The following is a 17,049-nucleotide window of genomic DNA, read 5'->3' as shown; positions in this document are numbered from 1 at the left end:
TTTTAAATAAGGTGTTAAAGTATTTCACACATGTTGAGTTGAGATTTTCACTTTCACAATCCAATAGTTTAGCAGGTAATTGTAATATTTTTTTCAATTATTTCTTATTAAAAAACAACTTTTAAACACTAGTGGCGCTATTTTTAATAATATCACATTTAGTATAATATTAAAAACATCCTATCTATGACAATAAGATTAAAAATATTTTAAAAGAATCAGATAACGATTATTTATAGTGTAGTAATTTCGACTTATTTTTGGAACTGGAAGTTGATCAACTTATTTATCAAGAAAAAGTTGTTCCTTGGCCTTAACACCTCACGTAACAAAATATACTTGCCTCACTTTCCCTGATATTCTGAAGCTTTTATTTTTCACTTGTAATGATTAAATTTAATTTAATAGCTTACGATTATAATGCACTATCCGTTATAAATAAATCTACTACACTAATTAGTTTTAACTCAAATTATATAGAACCCAAATAACAACTATAAGTTGTTGGTTAATTTTACTACAATTGCTAATTAACAAAAAGTCAAAGTCTGTGAAAATTTAATAACTGAAGTATGAGTTCATAAGTAATGTAGATCTTATACCATAAATACAAGTCTTATACCCTTGTGCCTTGCCATTTTGTTTCTATAACAGGTCAATTGTTCCCGGCCTACCATAGTAAAACACATTTTTTGGCAAAATTAGTTTTTTTTATTCAACATAATTCCCTTCAAGGGTGATGCACTGATTATGGCGACCCTCCAACTTTTCGATACCATTTTTGTAGTACGATTTGTCCTTTGCGTCAAAATAGGCCTCAGTTTCGTCAATCTTCTCTTCATTCGACGAAAATTTCTTCCTAGCGAGCATTCTTTTGAGATATGAGAACAGAAAAGTCGCTGTTGAAGAGATCTGGAGAATACGGTGGATGAGTCACTCAATTTATGGATTTTTGACACGATGCGTTGCTTTGGTGAAGCGGCACTTTCTTTTTCTTCCAATGCGGCCGTTTTTTTAGACAATTTCGTCCTTCAAACGGCCCAATAACGCTATGTAATAGTCGCTATTGATGGTCCTTCCTATTTCAAGGTAGTCAATGAAAATTATTCCATGCGCATCCCAAAATACAGACACCATTACCTTGCCGGCCGACTGTTGGCTGTCCCGCTACCATTTTAATTGCTTATAACTTTGCTAAAAAAAAAAAGATAAGAAAGTTTGGTTTTCATAAAAAGTTTATTTGTTCTTTACATTTTTTTCGTTGTGCAACTTTCGGCTCTTTTAAGGCATTTTTTATTATATCCTGCCACATCTGACGCTGAATTTCTTCAATGTCGTGATGATTATTGTCTTGAAGATGTTGAATCGTTTCGGGCTAATTCACATAATTATTGAACAAGTTGTGTGTGCTGTGCCTTGGCATCTTGCTGAAATTACATGTTCTCTAGTCCTTGCACTTCCATTTCAGGCACCAAAAAAATAGGGACTAATGATTTCTAGCATGAACCCCACACCATACAGTTGATTTTAATTGGATGAAATGATGTTTCATGAATTAATTGAGGATTCTGTGTTCACCAAAACCGATTGTTCTATTTATTGACGTGGCCACTGAGAAGAAAATGGGCTTCATCACTCAGTGTCAATTTGGACGAAAACTCTTCAATTTCACCCGATAGCCTTAGGATTACATTGCTGTGCTCAACTCGTTGATCAACATCCCTCGGTCGCAATTTTTGCACTAATTGAATTTTGTACGAAAACATTTTCAAATAAGATTTCAAAATTCGTCTTAAACTGAGTGCTGAAATGTGTAACTGGGAACCACGTCTCCGAATTGATGTTTCCGGAGACTCTGCAACACTATCGCGCACCAGAGCCACATTTTCAGCGTTATGAGATGCCCGTTGTCTTTCAGAACGAGGCCTCTCTGCTGTCGTACTGTACTGTCGAAAATTCGCATGTAAACGATAAATTGTGCTTTTGTGAGACACTGGAAGATTATGATATTTTTGACGCAATTTCCGCCGAGTGGTAATAATGGAGCGATTATTTACACTATATATTGTCACTATTTCTGTTCGTTCTTGTGACGTATATTTATCCATAACAAAATGTGGACAACACACAATGTTTACACAACACAATAGCTAAAGCGAAACTGAGCTAAACGTCACACAACCAAGATGGTGCGCAATCAAAATGGCAGTGGAACTTTTGCCACACCTGTTAGTTATAGCAATATCGAGTAACAGACCAAAGGCTCCTCTGCTAATGGTCAGTCACAGGTTGCAAGAGTTTTACAGGAAGTTTTGCCTGTTATTTTTCTGTTCTAGTATTTTTCTAAATAAGCGGTTTTTTTTAATGAAAAATGAGCAGATTGCATTCACTATTTAAGTACAACTTTTCAGAAATATAGGTTTTATTTAACTGATGGGTTTGTTATATTAAATAAGATTCAATAGTTGAACATATAGTTTCGAAAGGACTTTACTTAATGCACAATTAAAGCAAATGAGCAATTCGAGAGTATTTCGGGCTACGTTTGATTACGAAATAGCTAATATCCGTCGGACTTAAGCCCGAATTACTCCGGATAAACGTATCCGGGAAAATGGGAGTAGCATTTTAATAAAGCAAACTAAATTGATCCGTATATACGAAATTCCGTACATATCTGTTTGTAATGCCCATATCGGCCATATATTATTATTCCGAAGCATACAATATAGATCTGATATTGTTCTATGCGGCGATAGCCAGCGAACAAACTTCGGTTATCGTTCTCCATCTCCAGCCGGGACCCAATTTATATTCTCGGCATCTATGACGCCATAAAACACTCGATATGACCCTTTATTGGCTGCAAGTAATAACATCTGATGCATCGTCGACTATTTTAGTTGAAGGGCAATCGGCTGACTATAATGGCGCTGAAAACTTTAAGAATTATGGCTCAGATAGTAAAAACGAAGAGAAAAAGAACGACATCGGGAACAGATAACGCTTTTCTCATTTCCGAAATAGAGCTTTAATTATAGACGAGAAGCTCGCGACGTCTGGTTTCTGTCAATTTTATCCAAGGCCACAGGGTAGGGACTAACCTTTAGGTTGCCTAATAAGTCTAAAATTTTCCGGAAAATTTGAGTGATGTGAGTGAAAAGCAAGTACAGCAAGGGATGGGGAAAATATGCCAAGGAAAATGGAGCAGTTCAATGCTATCAAACTACTGTTGGACGCTTCAGAGAGACCTTCCGGGTCTTTAAACAAGCAAAAATTTACAAAGAGAAGTATTACTGGGAAAAAGAAAAGGTTTTAGTGTATGCTAGTGAACGTATATTAGATAAAATTATGCACCGTTAACGACCTGTAAATATAATAATGTTTTTCAAATGTATTCTCTTTTATTTAATGTAATAATTCATTTATTATAGTTGCCCTAATAAACTATAGTTGCAGTGTTATGCTTCTATATTAGGAGTACAATTTCAGAACCGAAATTTTTACAGAAAAACTATTGTATATTTTGTAACCTATATATTTCTAAATTATATAGATTTCTGTCAATCGCTATCCACAAACTCATCCTATCTTCAATTTCTTCATATTCAATTTTTGGGGGTGACCTTTTTATAGTTTGTTATTGTTTTTCAGTTAATTAATTTCAGTTAGATGTGTTAGTGTTTTGGTGTCTTACTGATTTTAGGTCAAAACCAATCTCTTTGATCGTAGTTCCAGTTGAGAGTATTTAACCAGTACAGTCCTTTGATTTTGAGTCTGATATTCTTTGATTTTTGTCTAAAGAGATGTTTTCAATTTAACCTACCATCGAGATGGTGTTTTGTTGATTCTGCTTGAGGAATTAGTAATTTTTTACGCAATATTATTAGGTCTTTGTTATGTCACCATAATGCAAAATTGGCATTGACAGATTTCGCGATATTAAAGTGTATTTTCCAGTTCCTCTGCTTCATTTATGAATTTTGTTGACTACTGTGAAAACCACTTAAATAGTATTTTAAACAGAAAGCTCATAGTCCGGATAGGGCGGCATGTTTACCCGCAGAATAGTGAAATACTGTAATTGTATATTTAGTATGCGTATATATATATTTTCATATTACAAGAAAACAAGGTAAAAAACGCCACGAAAGATATGCTCAGATGACAGAAGATAAAGTTAATTCAAACTATGGGTACATGCTCTTTTGTCTATTACTCTTCACATACTCTCTTGAACATTTCCACTATTAATTGGCCACCTTCAGATGCTTTTCTATCTTCAGGTTATCACTATCTTGAAATATTTTTATATGCATATCCACAAAATAATTTCGGCAAGTGCATTATTAATGAAGGTTTTTCCAAAAAGCGACCTGTTGATGATGGTCTTATTGATTTTGAAAATTTTGACTACAACAAAACTAAATTTGCTTAAATAAATAACTAAATTTGAATGCTTTTATCAACCACAAAACCAACAGGTGGATGTTTTATTTAAATTAAAATGCCTTAGTATTCAAATAATCAGGTGGTCATAATTGTATGAAAGCCAAACAACAGTTTTAAACGACGCAAAAGCAAATCTGCATCGTGCCAACTTCTTCTCTAGAAAGCAGCGTAAGCTTAAAATAGAAAAAAATATAAAACAATACGTATTTTTCAGTAAATCAGGTTTAGAGTTACACACAAAACTACAAGAGAAATAAGATGGAATATAAATGACCTCTTGCAGTGTGATCTACGTGGAAGATAGTAAAGTTCAACAACCTCGGACATAACATGTGTGTTAAGCTTTATTAAATAAAAATAGTTGTTTCAAAGTTGTAAAGATATTAAAGTATCGGGTACTACATAGACCAGACTACATCTCATATATGGTATAAGTTCTGCTTTTAAACAAGAGTTTGGTGGGTGAATATTTTTGGTTTTTTATTGTAAAAAAGTAATTGTAAAAAAAATCCTCGGTTGTACAAGAAACAGTTCAACTTCAAAGCACTTATTACCGAGATCTTCTAATTTTTAGAACACATCTGTATAGTTATTTTTCAAATACCACGCAACCCTGTCGTTTTTAATGAAAATATTTTACACGAAATGAAAGAAAATAGCCGGAAATCTAACGAATAAGTTAAATTTTGACGCAATTCGTACTTTGATTTTGAGCAGGTATAATAAATCCTGATAGGCACTATTTTTTTCTTCTGTAAAGGGACTTTTTCCCATGAATTTTTGATCCAATTAGTCTAAATTATTGTTTTACTAGTTTGGAATCTATTTATCAACGAAATTTTTTATCAGAGCTAATGGTTTACTGATCTTTTTGGTAACATATGATTTCTTGCGATTATTCAAGACAAATATGACTTGATGGAATACTTTTTTTTGTATATCGTTGGCGGCAATTACAACTCGGTTTTTGTTATGGAATTATTCTTTCTTATCTGATCTTGTATTTCATTCAAGGTCCGACCATGACAAAAATGTTTTTAAACTTCGTTCAAATACATTTAGAACATATATTTTAGTAAATGTACTTGAAAGAGTTTAACGACAAAACTTTAGCACACTACAAATTTTTCATTACTTAATAAATGATTACCTTTTAATTATTTGATTTTACGATTAAAGATAACTAGTTATAGTTATAGTATTTACGTAAACACTACAAAGAGATTGCTACTTATTTACTTACAGGTTCCGGGTAATATCGTGCTGATCGATAGCCGCGAAAAAACTATAGCACAGTTAGATAAAAAGAACTAACTAAAAAAATATAAAATATAAATATAAAAATATAAAATTTTAAATTTTATTGCAATAACGGGTACATTATACTCCTCCACTATTGACGACTTCAATCAGTCTATTCTGGTAGCGTTTCATATAGTCTTTTTAACACAATCGTAATCTTTTTCCACTCATCTTGGATAGCACTTTTTTAGTTGTTCAACAATTTTTTACCATTTAAGTACAGAGCACATGTTAGTTTTCCAGCATTATTTTCAATAATATTCAGATCAGGAGAACGTGCGCTGGTCATTTGAATGTTCAACTCGGACCGTATGTGCTATAGTTTTGTCGCGTCGTTTTTGTGACCCGATCTCACTCGGAACATAAACAAACAACTCTTTGTAATGTTTATATGAATACTTTAATTAACCTTCTAAGATATAATTTCTATTAAGGATTGTAACGAATAAAGTAAAATGTGCCGCGAAGTTATAAACAAATGAACGTAAACCATTTCTGCAATTTTAATAAAGTTGAATTCCTTTAAATCTTTATAGAATTCCATTATAACTGAACATATGCATATGCATTCTCAATGCATGATAGTCCTTTTCTAAAAACCATGAATAATTGGGGATGGATGTAAATACAAATATGTTTCTAGTAAATTTTAATTTCATTTATTTAATCGTCTTTGTTCTATGCACAATAAAAGTCCATACTGTTGGTTTTCAAACAATTTTATTATCTTCATATCATATTATACATTATTCCGTTATTAAATTACTTTTTATTCATCGGCTTACCTGTTTTCTTAGCAGGTCTCCTGAGGGTCGACGGAGCCCGAATTACCGTCGGCTTCACCAAATAAGTGATGCTACGTTTATGGCTCAATCCGGTGGACTTTTTCCGCCTTACGGGTCGTCTACGCGGTACCGGAGACACACCTGGCGGTACGTATACGTTATTGCACCTCTCGTCGTCACTGGAACCAGCACTATCGTCGGACACTAGCGATTCCTCCCCTTCGGAATACTCTCCTGGCACTCGGTAAGAATTCAGGTGATCCGCTGGTCCCTTGTGCCCCGGATCCGGGTTGGAGTTGCCCTTTTTCTGATAACGTCGGGATTCCTCCTGATGCCTGACTTCTTTCACATCCACGTGATAAAATCTAACGACAAAGATGCGTTCAGTGGATAAAAAAAATGTTTTTAGGCGTACGAATATGATTCCGTCTTTTTAAAAGTAAGGGTTTTATATTAAGCAGACTTTTAAAAAAAGTCTGGACATAAAGTTATTCATCCGAAGGACAAACGGCACGAAATAACCACAATAGATATTGAACATTTATCACAAATAACTTTATGTTAAACAAAAAGCAGAGCAAATCAGACTCAAAATCAAGCAACTGCACTGGTTTGTCGGAAGATACTCTCAATTTGACATAATATTAAAGAGTCCATTTGGATCTCTGGGGTGGCAAAAAAACATTAAAGCAACTGGTAATTCAACCCTGCCAAAACAATATTCTACGATTAATTGCCAATTCCAAAAATTCAGACCAACAAGTACGTTAATCTTCACTACAGACGAGACACGGGTACACTTCCGAAAGCAAGATGTCGTCTAAAGAATGGAGGAAGAAGGAGGAAAAGGCGCAAGTCAAAGCGAAGACAACCAGGTCCGCGGGTAAGGTTCTGTGTACGGTGTTCTGGGACCGGCGGGGCGTGTTGTACGTCGATTTCCTGCGCATCCAACGTACCATTAATGCTGCATAATACTCTAACCTTCCGAAAACAAACGTGAAACACGCTTATCGCTCGAAGTGCGATTCTTCTTCAGGATAACGCGCGCCCTTACACCGCGCATCCCACGCTCGATACAATATCGCAATTAGGGTGGAAGGGACTGGAACACCCCCCCTACAGTTCGGATTTATCACCCTGCGACTACCACATGTTTGGACCACTAAAAGAAGCCTTCGGAGGTCAAAGATTCAACATCGTCGACGACGTAGAGGAGTTCGTGCGCCAATGGCTGCCCGAGTTGCCAAGGCATTCTTCGATACCGGTATTAAGAAACTCCTGGAAAGATGGACAAAATGCGTAACTACTGAGGGGAAATACCTAGAAAAACTGTAAATTTTTTAATAGTAAATAAACGTGTCAGAGTATTTGTCTCGATGATATTTGAACCAACCAATTTTGCAAAACAAACACTTAACTAGCACATGTTACTTAACTAGTTAAAAAATAGTGGGAAGCGATGAAATACTATGATCAAACAAGTTCAAAAAAGGACGGAATAATAGTTGTATACACCATAAAGTGCTTAATACATACCTGTCTTCTTTTTTAATGAATCTCTTATCCTCTTCTTCACGTTTACAAAACTTCCTGACCACTCCATACCCACTGGTCACCTCCTTGGTTTCCTCTACCTGCTGTTTCTCCATGGAAAAGCTTTCCAGATTAATTTCCTCATCGTCGGTGAGATACTCATAATCACCGGGTAAACTTTCGTATAAACCTTCATCAGTACTGTCCAAACTATGCGTCGTCGAGTAGATATGCGAATCCGGGGGGTTGATATTTCGGATTTCCTGGATCTTGTTTTTGAAGAAGGGTTTCTGGGAACCCGCCTTCCTTTTCTCGGGTGGCACAAAAATCATTGGGTCTAGTTTGAGCGATGCCAAAGCCCTTTGCGGTCTGGATACAACGACTTGGTAGATATCACTACGAATAGTACCTTAAAAAGATAATGTCTTAGGTTATTTAAGTTAATAATTTTAATGACTTAGTTAATTATAATATTAAATATACAGCGTTATCACATATATGAGTACCATTGAAATACATATACTTGATGCCCTTACTGTGTATCAATCGAATTGGGTACATTTGTAAACAAATCCATGTTGAAGGCTTCACTTTTCAGTACGTGCCATCTCGTGGAAGTCTGAACAAACAAATTTTTTCAATGCGTTGAAAATGTCTGAATTTGTATCGAGTAAATTACATTTTGGTTTTTATTAGCTTTTCTTATTACTTTTTATTTCAATTTGCTCCGATGATTTCAAGATGCAAATACTGGTTTTAAAAATGGTGATTTTGACACCAAAGACAAAGAGTGTTTTGGATAGTCGAAATTGTTGAAGGCATTGATGAATGAAACCATCAATCGACTATATCTGACCGGAATATGAGCAAAGATGCAACAATGTTATTCCTCAGCAAGACAACGCTCGACTACATGTTGCAAAACCCGTGAAAATATACTTATGAACATTAATATGGGAAGTGTTACCTCACCGGCATATTCTCCAGACCTTGGTCCTTCTGATTACTACTTGTTCAAACATATAAGTTGTGACCTGTCTGAGCAGCGCTTCACTTCGTATGAAGAAACCAAAAATGGGCCGATTCATGGATAGCTCTAAATTTGATATTCGGGGTTTTGAGGAGGTTGAAACTTTGAATTACGACTCATAAAAAAAAGCTGAAAACTATGTTGAAAATGTGTCTATAAAAGAACTGAAGCAGAAAAAAACACTAATAGATAAGTTTCGATGATAAATGAATTTAAAAATAAAAAATCAAAATTTGATACTATTTGACTATTTAATAACTCCTAAAACTTCCTCAACAAACTCAAAAATAAATATGAAATAATTCAATGGTTCTTTATTATTCGAAAAAAGACTGGAAATATAGGATATATAGCATATTATTTAAGACACTTTTGTAATATATTTGACATTCTAGAGACTGTGACTTCAATATAGTTTACAAACAATAAAGAATTACAATAATTGAAATATAAAATAGTTTGGATATATTGATTTAACGCAGACTAGATAAGTCAGCCAGTTGGATAGAAAAGACAACTATCAATACTAAAAACCAATGATTAATTAATATCAGTAAGAGCCGTTAACGTTTAAGGTCAGAACGATTGCTGGCTCTTATCAATACTAGCAAAGAATGGTGAAGAATATTGAAAGCCCTACAACACTCAAAGTAGCGTATTGGTTTAATTGGTAATAACTGATGGTTAATAACGATAACCTAAAAACACTCTTGGGTAACCTTAAAATATCTCTTATTACACTGACATAGAATCAAACTGTTGCCAGAAAAATGGAGAAAAGTTGTAACTATTAATGAACAACATTTTCCACAATCAAGCTTTCAATTTACCAAAAATATTACTATATATACTTCACGAAAAATATCATTAAATAAAATCGTAATAAAAACTCACCAAAAATAATTATTTATGAATCACAAAAAAAACAGGTAGCAAGTTATTCATTTCTAACTGTACTCTAATATATGCGATAACCCTGCTCAGTGAAAAAAAAATGCAGACACCAAAAAAATGGCCGATTCATTTTGGAATCACCAACCAGATCATTACACTTCTTTTTTTCTCATTATCCTCTCGAGTGTACGCCCATTCATATGCAATTTTTCATTAAAATTTCTTTTCAAATACGACCTACCCAAGCAATTTCACGCATCTTAACTAGAATGGGTCCATTATCTAATTTCATATCTATTTGTTCAATGAACGTCTGCTGCTGTTATTGAACTTTAGTGAAACCGTCACTTGTCGTTGATGGTCTCTCAAGGATTGGCGACTATATGAGGCGTATGATTTAATTTTATATTTATTTATTTATTCTGGTGAAAACTATCTTTTAAGTAATATAGGAGGTGATGAAGATAATAATTAAATTACTTAATAACTAAATATAATTAAACTCGAATAAAGAAACTTAAAAATTAAGTCATACATCCAATATCTTTGACAAAGGATTTTTTATCTCCTTCGTTGATAATAAAGAATTCAAGAATATTTAAGAATGCTTTGTGGTAGGCCTTTAAGAGCTCCAAACTTTTGTGACTTAATTTTATAAAGTCTAAAGTAAAGGCATAATTTGAAACATTAGTAGCAGATCTCTTTCTTAATTTTAATATTCTAAAACTTAATGAGGATCTACATCATTAAAATCAATAGTTTTGGAACATGTGACACATTACTAATTTTTTTACATATTTTAATTTCTGTTTAACTGATTTTTAGACAGATTTTGTACATTTTGTTTATCAATTTTGCATATAAATGATGTTAACAGTGGTTGGAAGAACATATTTTTTTCAAATTAAGACTTTAATAGACTTTAAGTTCTATTTTATTATATACAAGCCGTACTTTATAGAAGAAAAATATTGTTTCTATCTATAAAGATAAGAAAAAAACAGCACCAGTAAAAATATAACGAGATAATACTGTAATAAATATAAAACGACTGAACTAAAAGGAATAGCGAGTAATTGTAATAAAATGAAAAATAAAGATAAAGCATTAGCGCTAGATAAAGATGGAATAAAAATTATCGAGACCTATACTAGGTGATAAAAACTGAAGTAGCAGAACATTCGACAGTAAAAAACTCAGATAACTGCGAATAAATAAACTTAGGCTCTTAATATATCTGTTTTATAAATATTATAAAATATAAAAAGCTATAAAAATATAGATTTATATAAAACTATAAAAAAAAATATACAATGTATTTCTAAGTACTGCTCTATAAATGTCAGAAATAAATCTTGTTTCTGCATACCAACACATTTTATTTTACATTATCCTTTCAAATATAAGTTTTGAAATGAACCTTTGTTATCTATTTTTATATATCATAACTATATATTTCATTAACATTCGTTCAATGGTACTCTGGATGGAAAAAAATGGATTAAGATCATGGAGAACTATCTGAAGAATGGATGGTTAGTAGTATCTGAAGTCATCATTAATGAAGCGTGGTAAACAATGCTCGAGGTTTTCTTTGCATCAACAGCAATGATTTGGTTCAGAAATGGACACTTTTTCCAAGTGCTTGCTGGTAATGGTGATAACTACAGTATATTATAATATTTTCTATAATCTAAAATGCTATACTTCTTCGAATAATGAGAGTAAATGTTCACATTTACAATAGAAAGAAGAAGTATTTAGTTAATAGTAAAAGAAGTAAAACATGGGTTGTTTAAAAAAATTATAGTAATATAAAATATTCAGTAGTACTAATTCTATTGTTGACTCTATCTTCTGTGTATATGAAGATATACAAAAAAATGATAGAAAATCGTCTAACATCAGCAGTAAATAACAGAATCGCAAAGCAACTTCCGAAAACGATGATGTATATATATATATATATATATATATATATTCATTTATTTGAAAAAGACATTTAACATAGTAAGAAGCGAAATACTATAGATTAAGTTAGAACAATTAGAAATAAGTAATACAATTTTTGGAAGAATTCAATATATATATATATATATATATATATATATATATATGAGATAAATACTGTCATTCTTGAAATCCAACATTTTCAAAACCCAAGTACAACTAAGTCAAGATGGAAGTTTACGTCTAATCCTGTCTGTAATATTAGTGGAAGAAATAATAAAAAATGTCAGATAGAAAAAACAGAATTGCATATAGGATAAAAAAATTGGGAAAAATAAAAATAATGATACTTAATGACTTTTGCATATGCAGATATACTAATAACAATTGACAGATCACTTATAGGAAATCTGAAACAGATAAAATGTGACACTAAGAGGATATGAACTGATAATGAATAAAAGCAAAACGAAAATCATGGTAATGGGATGGCCAAAAAAAAATATCCAAATTGAAGATGAGAAACTAGAAGAAATAAATATATCTCAGGAGAAGGAAATAAATATCATTACTGAAAAAAAACCATGAATTTGTACTTCGCTATAAATAGTAAATAAATATGCATAAACAGAACAGATTTTAATATTACATCAGTGGAAGAGTACAAAGAGAGGAGACCACTCAATTGGTGGGGACACTTACAATTTATGGAGAACGCAAGGTAGTGTACTGGGTCCAATACTATATCTTATATATACAGCCGATCTACCTACCACAAAAATAACTACTGTGGCAACATAAGCAGACGACACAGCGATCTTAGCATCTCAGTCACAGCATTAATGAACCTACAAACCCATCTGGAGCAAATACAACTATCCTAATGTACTCTAATCAGCTTAATATGCGACGTGATAGTGAAGTGCGTAGACAAAAACATTTAACACCATCTGATCTGATTATTGGACACATAAAGACTTTAGAAAAAGACTAATACAAGAGATCACTTAACGAAGTGATCTTCTATATGCCATGTATATATATATATATATATATATATATATATATATATATATATATATATATATATAATATAGCCTATTGGGCAGATTATGGAACAACAAACATCAATATTAAATAAGTTTGGAGCTCTTGTAAGAAATTATAATGAAATCCAGATCGCAAGCCAAAAGAAATTATAAAAAAATGCTTACCGTTATCCTTTTCCTTCTTATTCTTCTTGTTCTTGTTCTTTTTCTTCTTACTACTACGTCGACCGAAAGAACTCCTCTTGGCATCAACCACCAGAGCACCACTAGTCCGTTTAAAGTACCCATCACGACTAACACTAAGCTTAGGTTTGGGCCGAGACTTCTTCCGAAAGAAACCTTTCGACGAACCGTTCGGGGCGAAATTCGCGTGGAAATCGCTCAGTTTCGGCGCACTAATGGAAAAACTGAAACCCGAGTCCTTGCTCGAAAACAACCCCGTGGAGGTGGTGTTGTTACTCGTCGAACTCAAGGTCCTCGTCACTGGAGGCGTGGAACGCTTGTGTAACCGATTCGACACTATGTGATCGTCACGAAGATCCTTCAAGGCACTATCTAGAGAATGATGAGCTGGGGGAGTACTCGCCGAGGAGGATTTCGGCATTTCCAGACTCCGAGGCGCCATAGCTTGAGGGGCATCCATCCAGATCCTCCCCAAGCTTATGGAGAGGGAGCACATCTCCTCTGTGCCGGAGTCGGTTGGTAGGAGAGGAACCGGACTCTGACGAGACCTCCTCCGAAGCAACGGGCTTTTCTTCACCTCCGTCGAATCACCCCACGGGAACATCTCCACTGCGGAGTCGTTACTCTCCTTCCTCTGAAGGTTGGAGGACGGCGCGTGGTTATATATATGCGTGGTGGAGGTGTTCTTCTTCCGGGGCGACGGAGACGATGACAATTGTCGAATGACTGGACTAGAAGGTTTCTCGTCGGAGGCGGGGACATAAATAATAGTTCGTTCAGATCCCTTGATCGAAGTCGACACGGGAGTGTCGTCCTTGCGGATTTCCTGCAACCACTGGCTATAAGCAACGACACTATTACCAGTCTGGTTCGGTTTCTTATAATTACTACACATAATCTCCTTCCCCGACTTGATGGTGGCGTTCAGATCGACCTTGTCGACCTGCACGGAGGTATCGACCTTCTTGACGGTCTCTTCGGGTATATGACACAATATCTCATCTTCGGACACGGTCTGAGTAGCGACCTCCAGCTTCGGGATGATCTTCTTCTTCCCCCGGTCCAGATAACTCTTCCGGATCGATATCCGCTTGAAGGAATCGCTCCGTTTGAACGACGACTCCTTCTCCTTCTTCTTCTTGCCGCCGCCCATGAGGCGGCGCAGATTCTCGAACGTTATCGGCTTCATTTCGATCGATTCCTTTTAGCTCAGGTTTCCAAGAGCTTTGGCATGATGACGGTCACACGGGCCGTCCATCATCGCGTCGCTTCATTGCCAGTTTCAATCCAAAAACGTCTCATCTTCAATGCCAGAAGATGCCATTGTGGTGAACTCTAAAAAAGTAGAAACCCAATTAAAATGGATCAGCGTTTAATAATAAGGTCGTCTCTTGGTTGGTCGGGCGAATAGTACCACGGAGAAATAGAGATTTAACTTTCTAGAAAATGTTGAGGAAATGATTTACGACGTCATACTTTGAGCTTATTACTTGTTTTAATCGCTATACCGCGACGGGATCTGATCGGTTAACTTCGTTTCTATGGCACGTTTATTGTTTATTTGATGGCGGGGGGTCCTATCGTAAGGAACAGTGCATTTAGAATTTTATAACGTTCAATCTGTCAAATGTATTGTCAGCAAAATGTTTTTATTGCAGCTGCTTATAATGGAGTTTCAAAATGACGAATCAAATTACTTAAATGGCTGATATAACCCCATCTGAATGTTGGTCAAAGCAAAAATTCTCTCCAGAGACGACAACTGAGTTTTCCCTCTATTACTCTATGAATAGTACTCTCCACAGGTTCACGGTGGAGGATATATCTTACGGACGACAATAAAAAACAAAAATAAAACCGATCGAGAGACCGTAAAAAGTTTTATAACTGTCGGCGCGAAATGCAAAGTGCTTCAATTTGGTTTTTACGACGGAACGTTTTGGACCTTTAAATTAATCGGCTGGCTTGAGATTTTAAATAATCCGCTAAAAGTTCCGGCCAATAAAAAATGTCGCGAATAAAAAGGAGTTTAATTTCGTAGCGTTCCTTCGACCAATCCAGTTTTTTTACGGCCTTTTAGTAAACACGAGATTAGATATTGTCTGAGTGACGTTCACTAATTATTTAAGTTAAGGCCTATGGATTTTTTTTATAATTTGAAGATTTATTGTGGAAAACCGATGTAATATATTTAATTCAAAATAATGTTTATCGAGAGCCGCCACATTTTCCCATCCTTCAGGCAATTTACGGATCTTATTTCGAAAGAACGTGGAATTTCGAAGCATATCACTACATAGTATAAAACAAAGTCGCCTTTTCTGTCCCTATATCCCTATGTGCGCTTAAATCTTTAAAACTACGCAATGGATGTTGATGCGGTTTTTTTCAATAGACAGAGTGATTCAAGAGGAAGGTTTGTATGTATAATACATGCATAATATACTAAGGAAACATTGCTAATTTTAGAGGTTTATAACGTGATGTCATAAATTAACCTATTTTTTTAGGCTTATTTAGCAATTAGCAAAAACGCTGCTTAACCCTACGAGTTAGATCAAATTAATGTACTACAGTATTGTACATCATAAAAAGGTCTACAAAAAAGTCCGCGATACTATATGTTTATCTTTTAGTGATAACCCACATTAACCATTTTCATTGTTTACTTTTTACGTGAGAAAATGGCTTATTTACGAAGCTATTTTAAGCAATACGGCTTTAATCCTTATCGAATTAAGTACCTTAAATACAGTGTGCAATTAATATAGATCAATATGATTCCTTACAGCATGTAAATTAAACAAATATTTTCGGAGATATTACAAATTTAAAATTTGCGTTTAAAAATGTGTAATGTAATAAAAATTGTATGAATTTAGATATTCCAAAGATAGCAGGAAATCTTCATAGTAAGTATAGGGGAAGAGGAATTGTTTTACTCCAAATTTAATGCGTGCAGGCCAAGGGCAGTAATGAATGAACCAAAAATACTGGATCGATTTTAATCATGTTTTCATTGAGTGACATAGGCATATATATTTTATGCCCGTGCAAAGTCGCAGCGGGCCGCTATGTTTTTATATACAACGTTCATATTTTTTCTGTAGTGTATTTAATTTAGTATCAGCATTGCACCCGTGCGAAGCCGGGGCGGGTCGCTAGTATGTTATATGTTTTGAGGCTGCCCATGGCGTTTTTGTATCTTCGTAAGAAGTTTTTTTAAAAATTTATTTATTATGTTGTTACTAGTCGTTGCTAACTAACCTACACTTTGTCTTTACAATAATTTGAATTTCTGGTATTCTCTGTAATAATGAGGTTTATGAATTTACACTGGCTCTTTTCTGTTTTCTTCTGTTATCCGTTCTGCTCTGCGTTGTTTCTGTTCTATGACGGGCGCTCAAATGAGCCTCAGTATCAGAATTGCCAGAACACAATAGAGCAAAAAAGGGTTTGTTGAGCCGTGGGGTCCAGTTCGCTATCTGTAATATCACACACAAGTTACGTGATATGTACGAACGAGAGGCATTAGATGAAGAGGGGGTGAGGGTCATGTCTTTAGTCATGTTGCAAATTTGTTGCCAAAATAAAAGGGACATTGCTCACTATACTACTAATGGCTTAAACTTCAGAAATAACTATTTTAAATTGATATTTAGTAGTACAGTAAATGGTTTTTTGATCCTAACGTACAGTCAAAAAAATAAACAAGTGGTTTAAGATTTACCATTTTCTAGTTTTATTGAATCGACACTACGATAGTTTGAACAAAATCCTGATCAAGTAACCTTGCTTCTGCCCTAAATCATTTTCATTATATATTATTTTTTACATAACACGTCATTAAAAAGTCTCCGACCTAACATAG

General features: G+C 34.4%; 1 protein-coding gene across 7 annotated transcripts in view; it reads right to left on the bottom strand.

Moving 5' to 3' along the window:
* Positions 1-17,049, bottom strand: part of DIP2 (disco-interacting protein 2) — a 437,652-nt gene that overhangs the window by 332,572 nt on the left and 88,031 nt on the right. For all 7 annotated transcript variants that reach the window (XM_076406731.1, XM_076406732.1, XM_076406733.1 and 4 more), the window contains exons 3-5: positions 13,161-14,513; positions 8,076-8,481; positions 6,540-6,904 (exon numbers count right to left, since the gene is read on the bottom strand). In XM_076406731.1, coding sequence (XP_076262846.1) covers positions 6,540-6,904; positions 8,076-8,481; positions 13,161-14,367 — 1,978 coding nt within the window. In that variant the 5' untranslated portion in view covers positions 14,368-14,513. The remainder of the gene's footprint in view (positions 1-6,539; positions 6,905-8,075; positions 8,482-13,160; positions 14,514-17,049) is intronic.

The sequence above is a fragment of the Rhynchophorus ferrugineus genome, unplaced genomic scaffold, assembly GCF_030347505.1.
Source record: "Rhynchophorus ferrugineus isolate W39M unplaced genomic scaffold, kcgeb_rfMv2 rfM6, whole genome shotgun sequence".
Lineage (NCBI taxonomy): Eukaryota > Metazoa > Arthropoda > Insecta > Coleoptera > Curculionidae > Rhynchophorus > Rhynchophorus ferrugineus.
The sequence above is the reverse complement of the archived record's forward strand: the minus strand, read 5'-3'. Positions and strand labels throughout refer to the sequence as shown.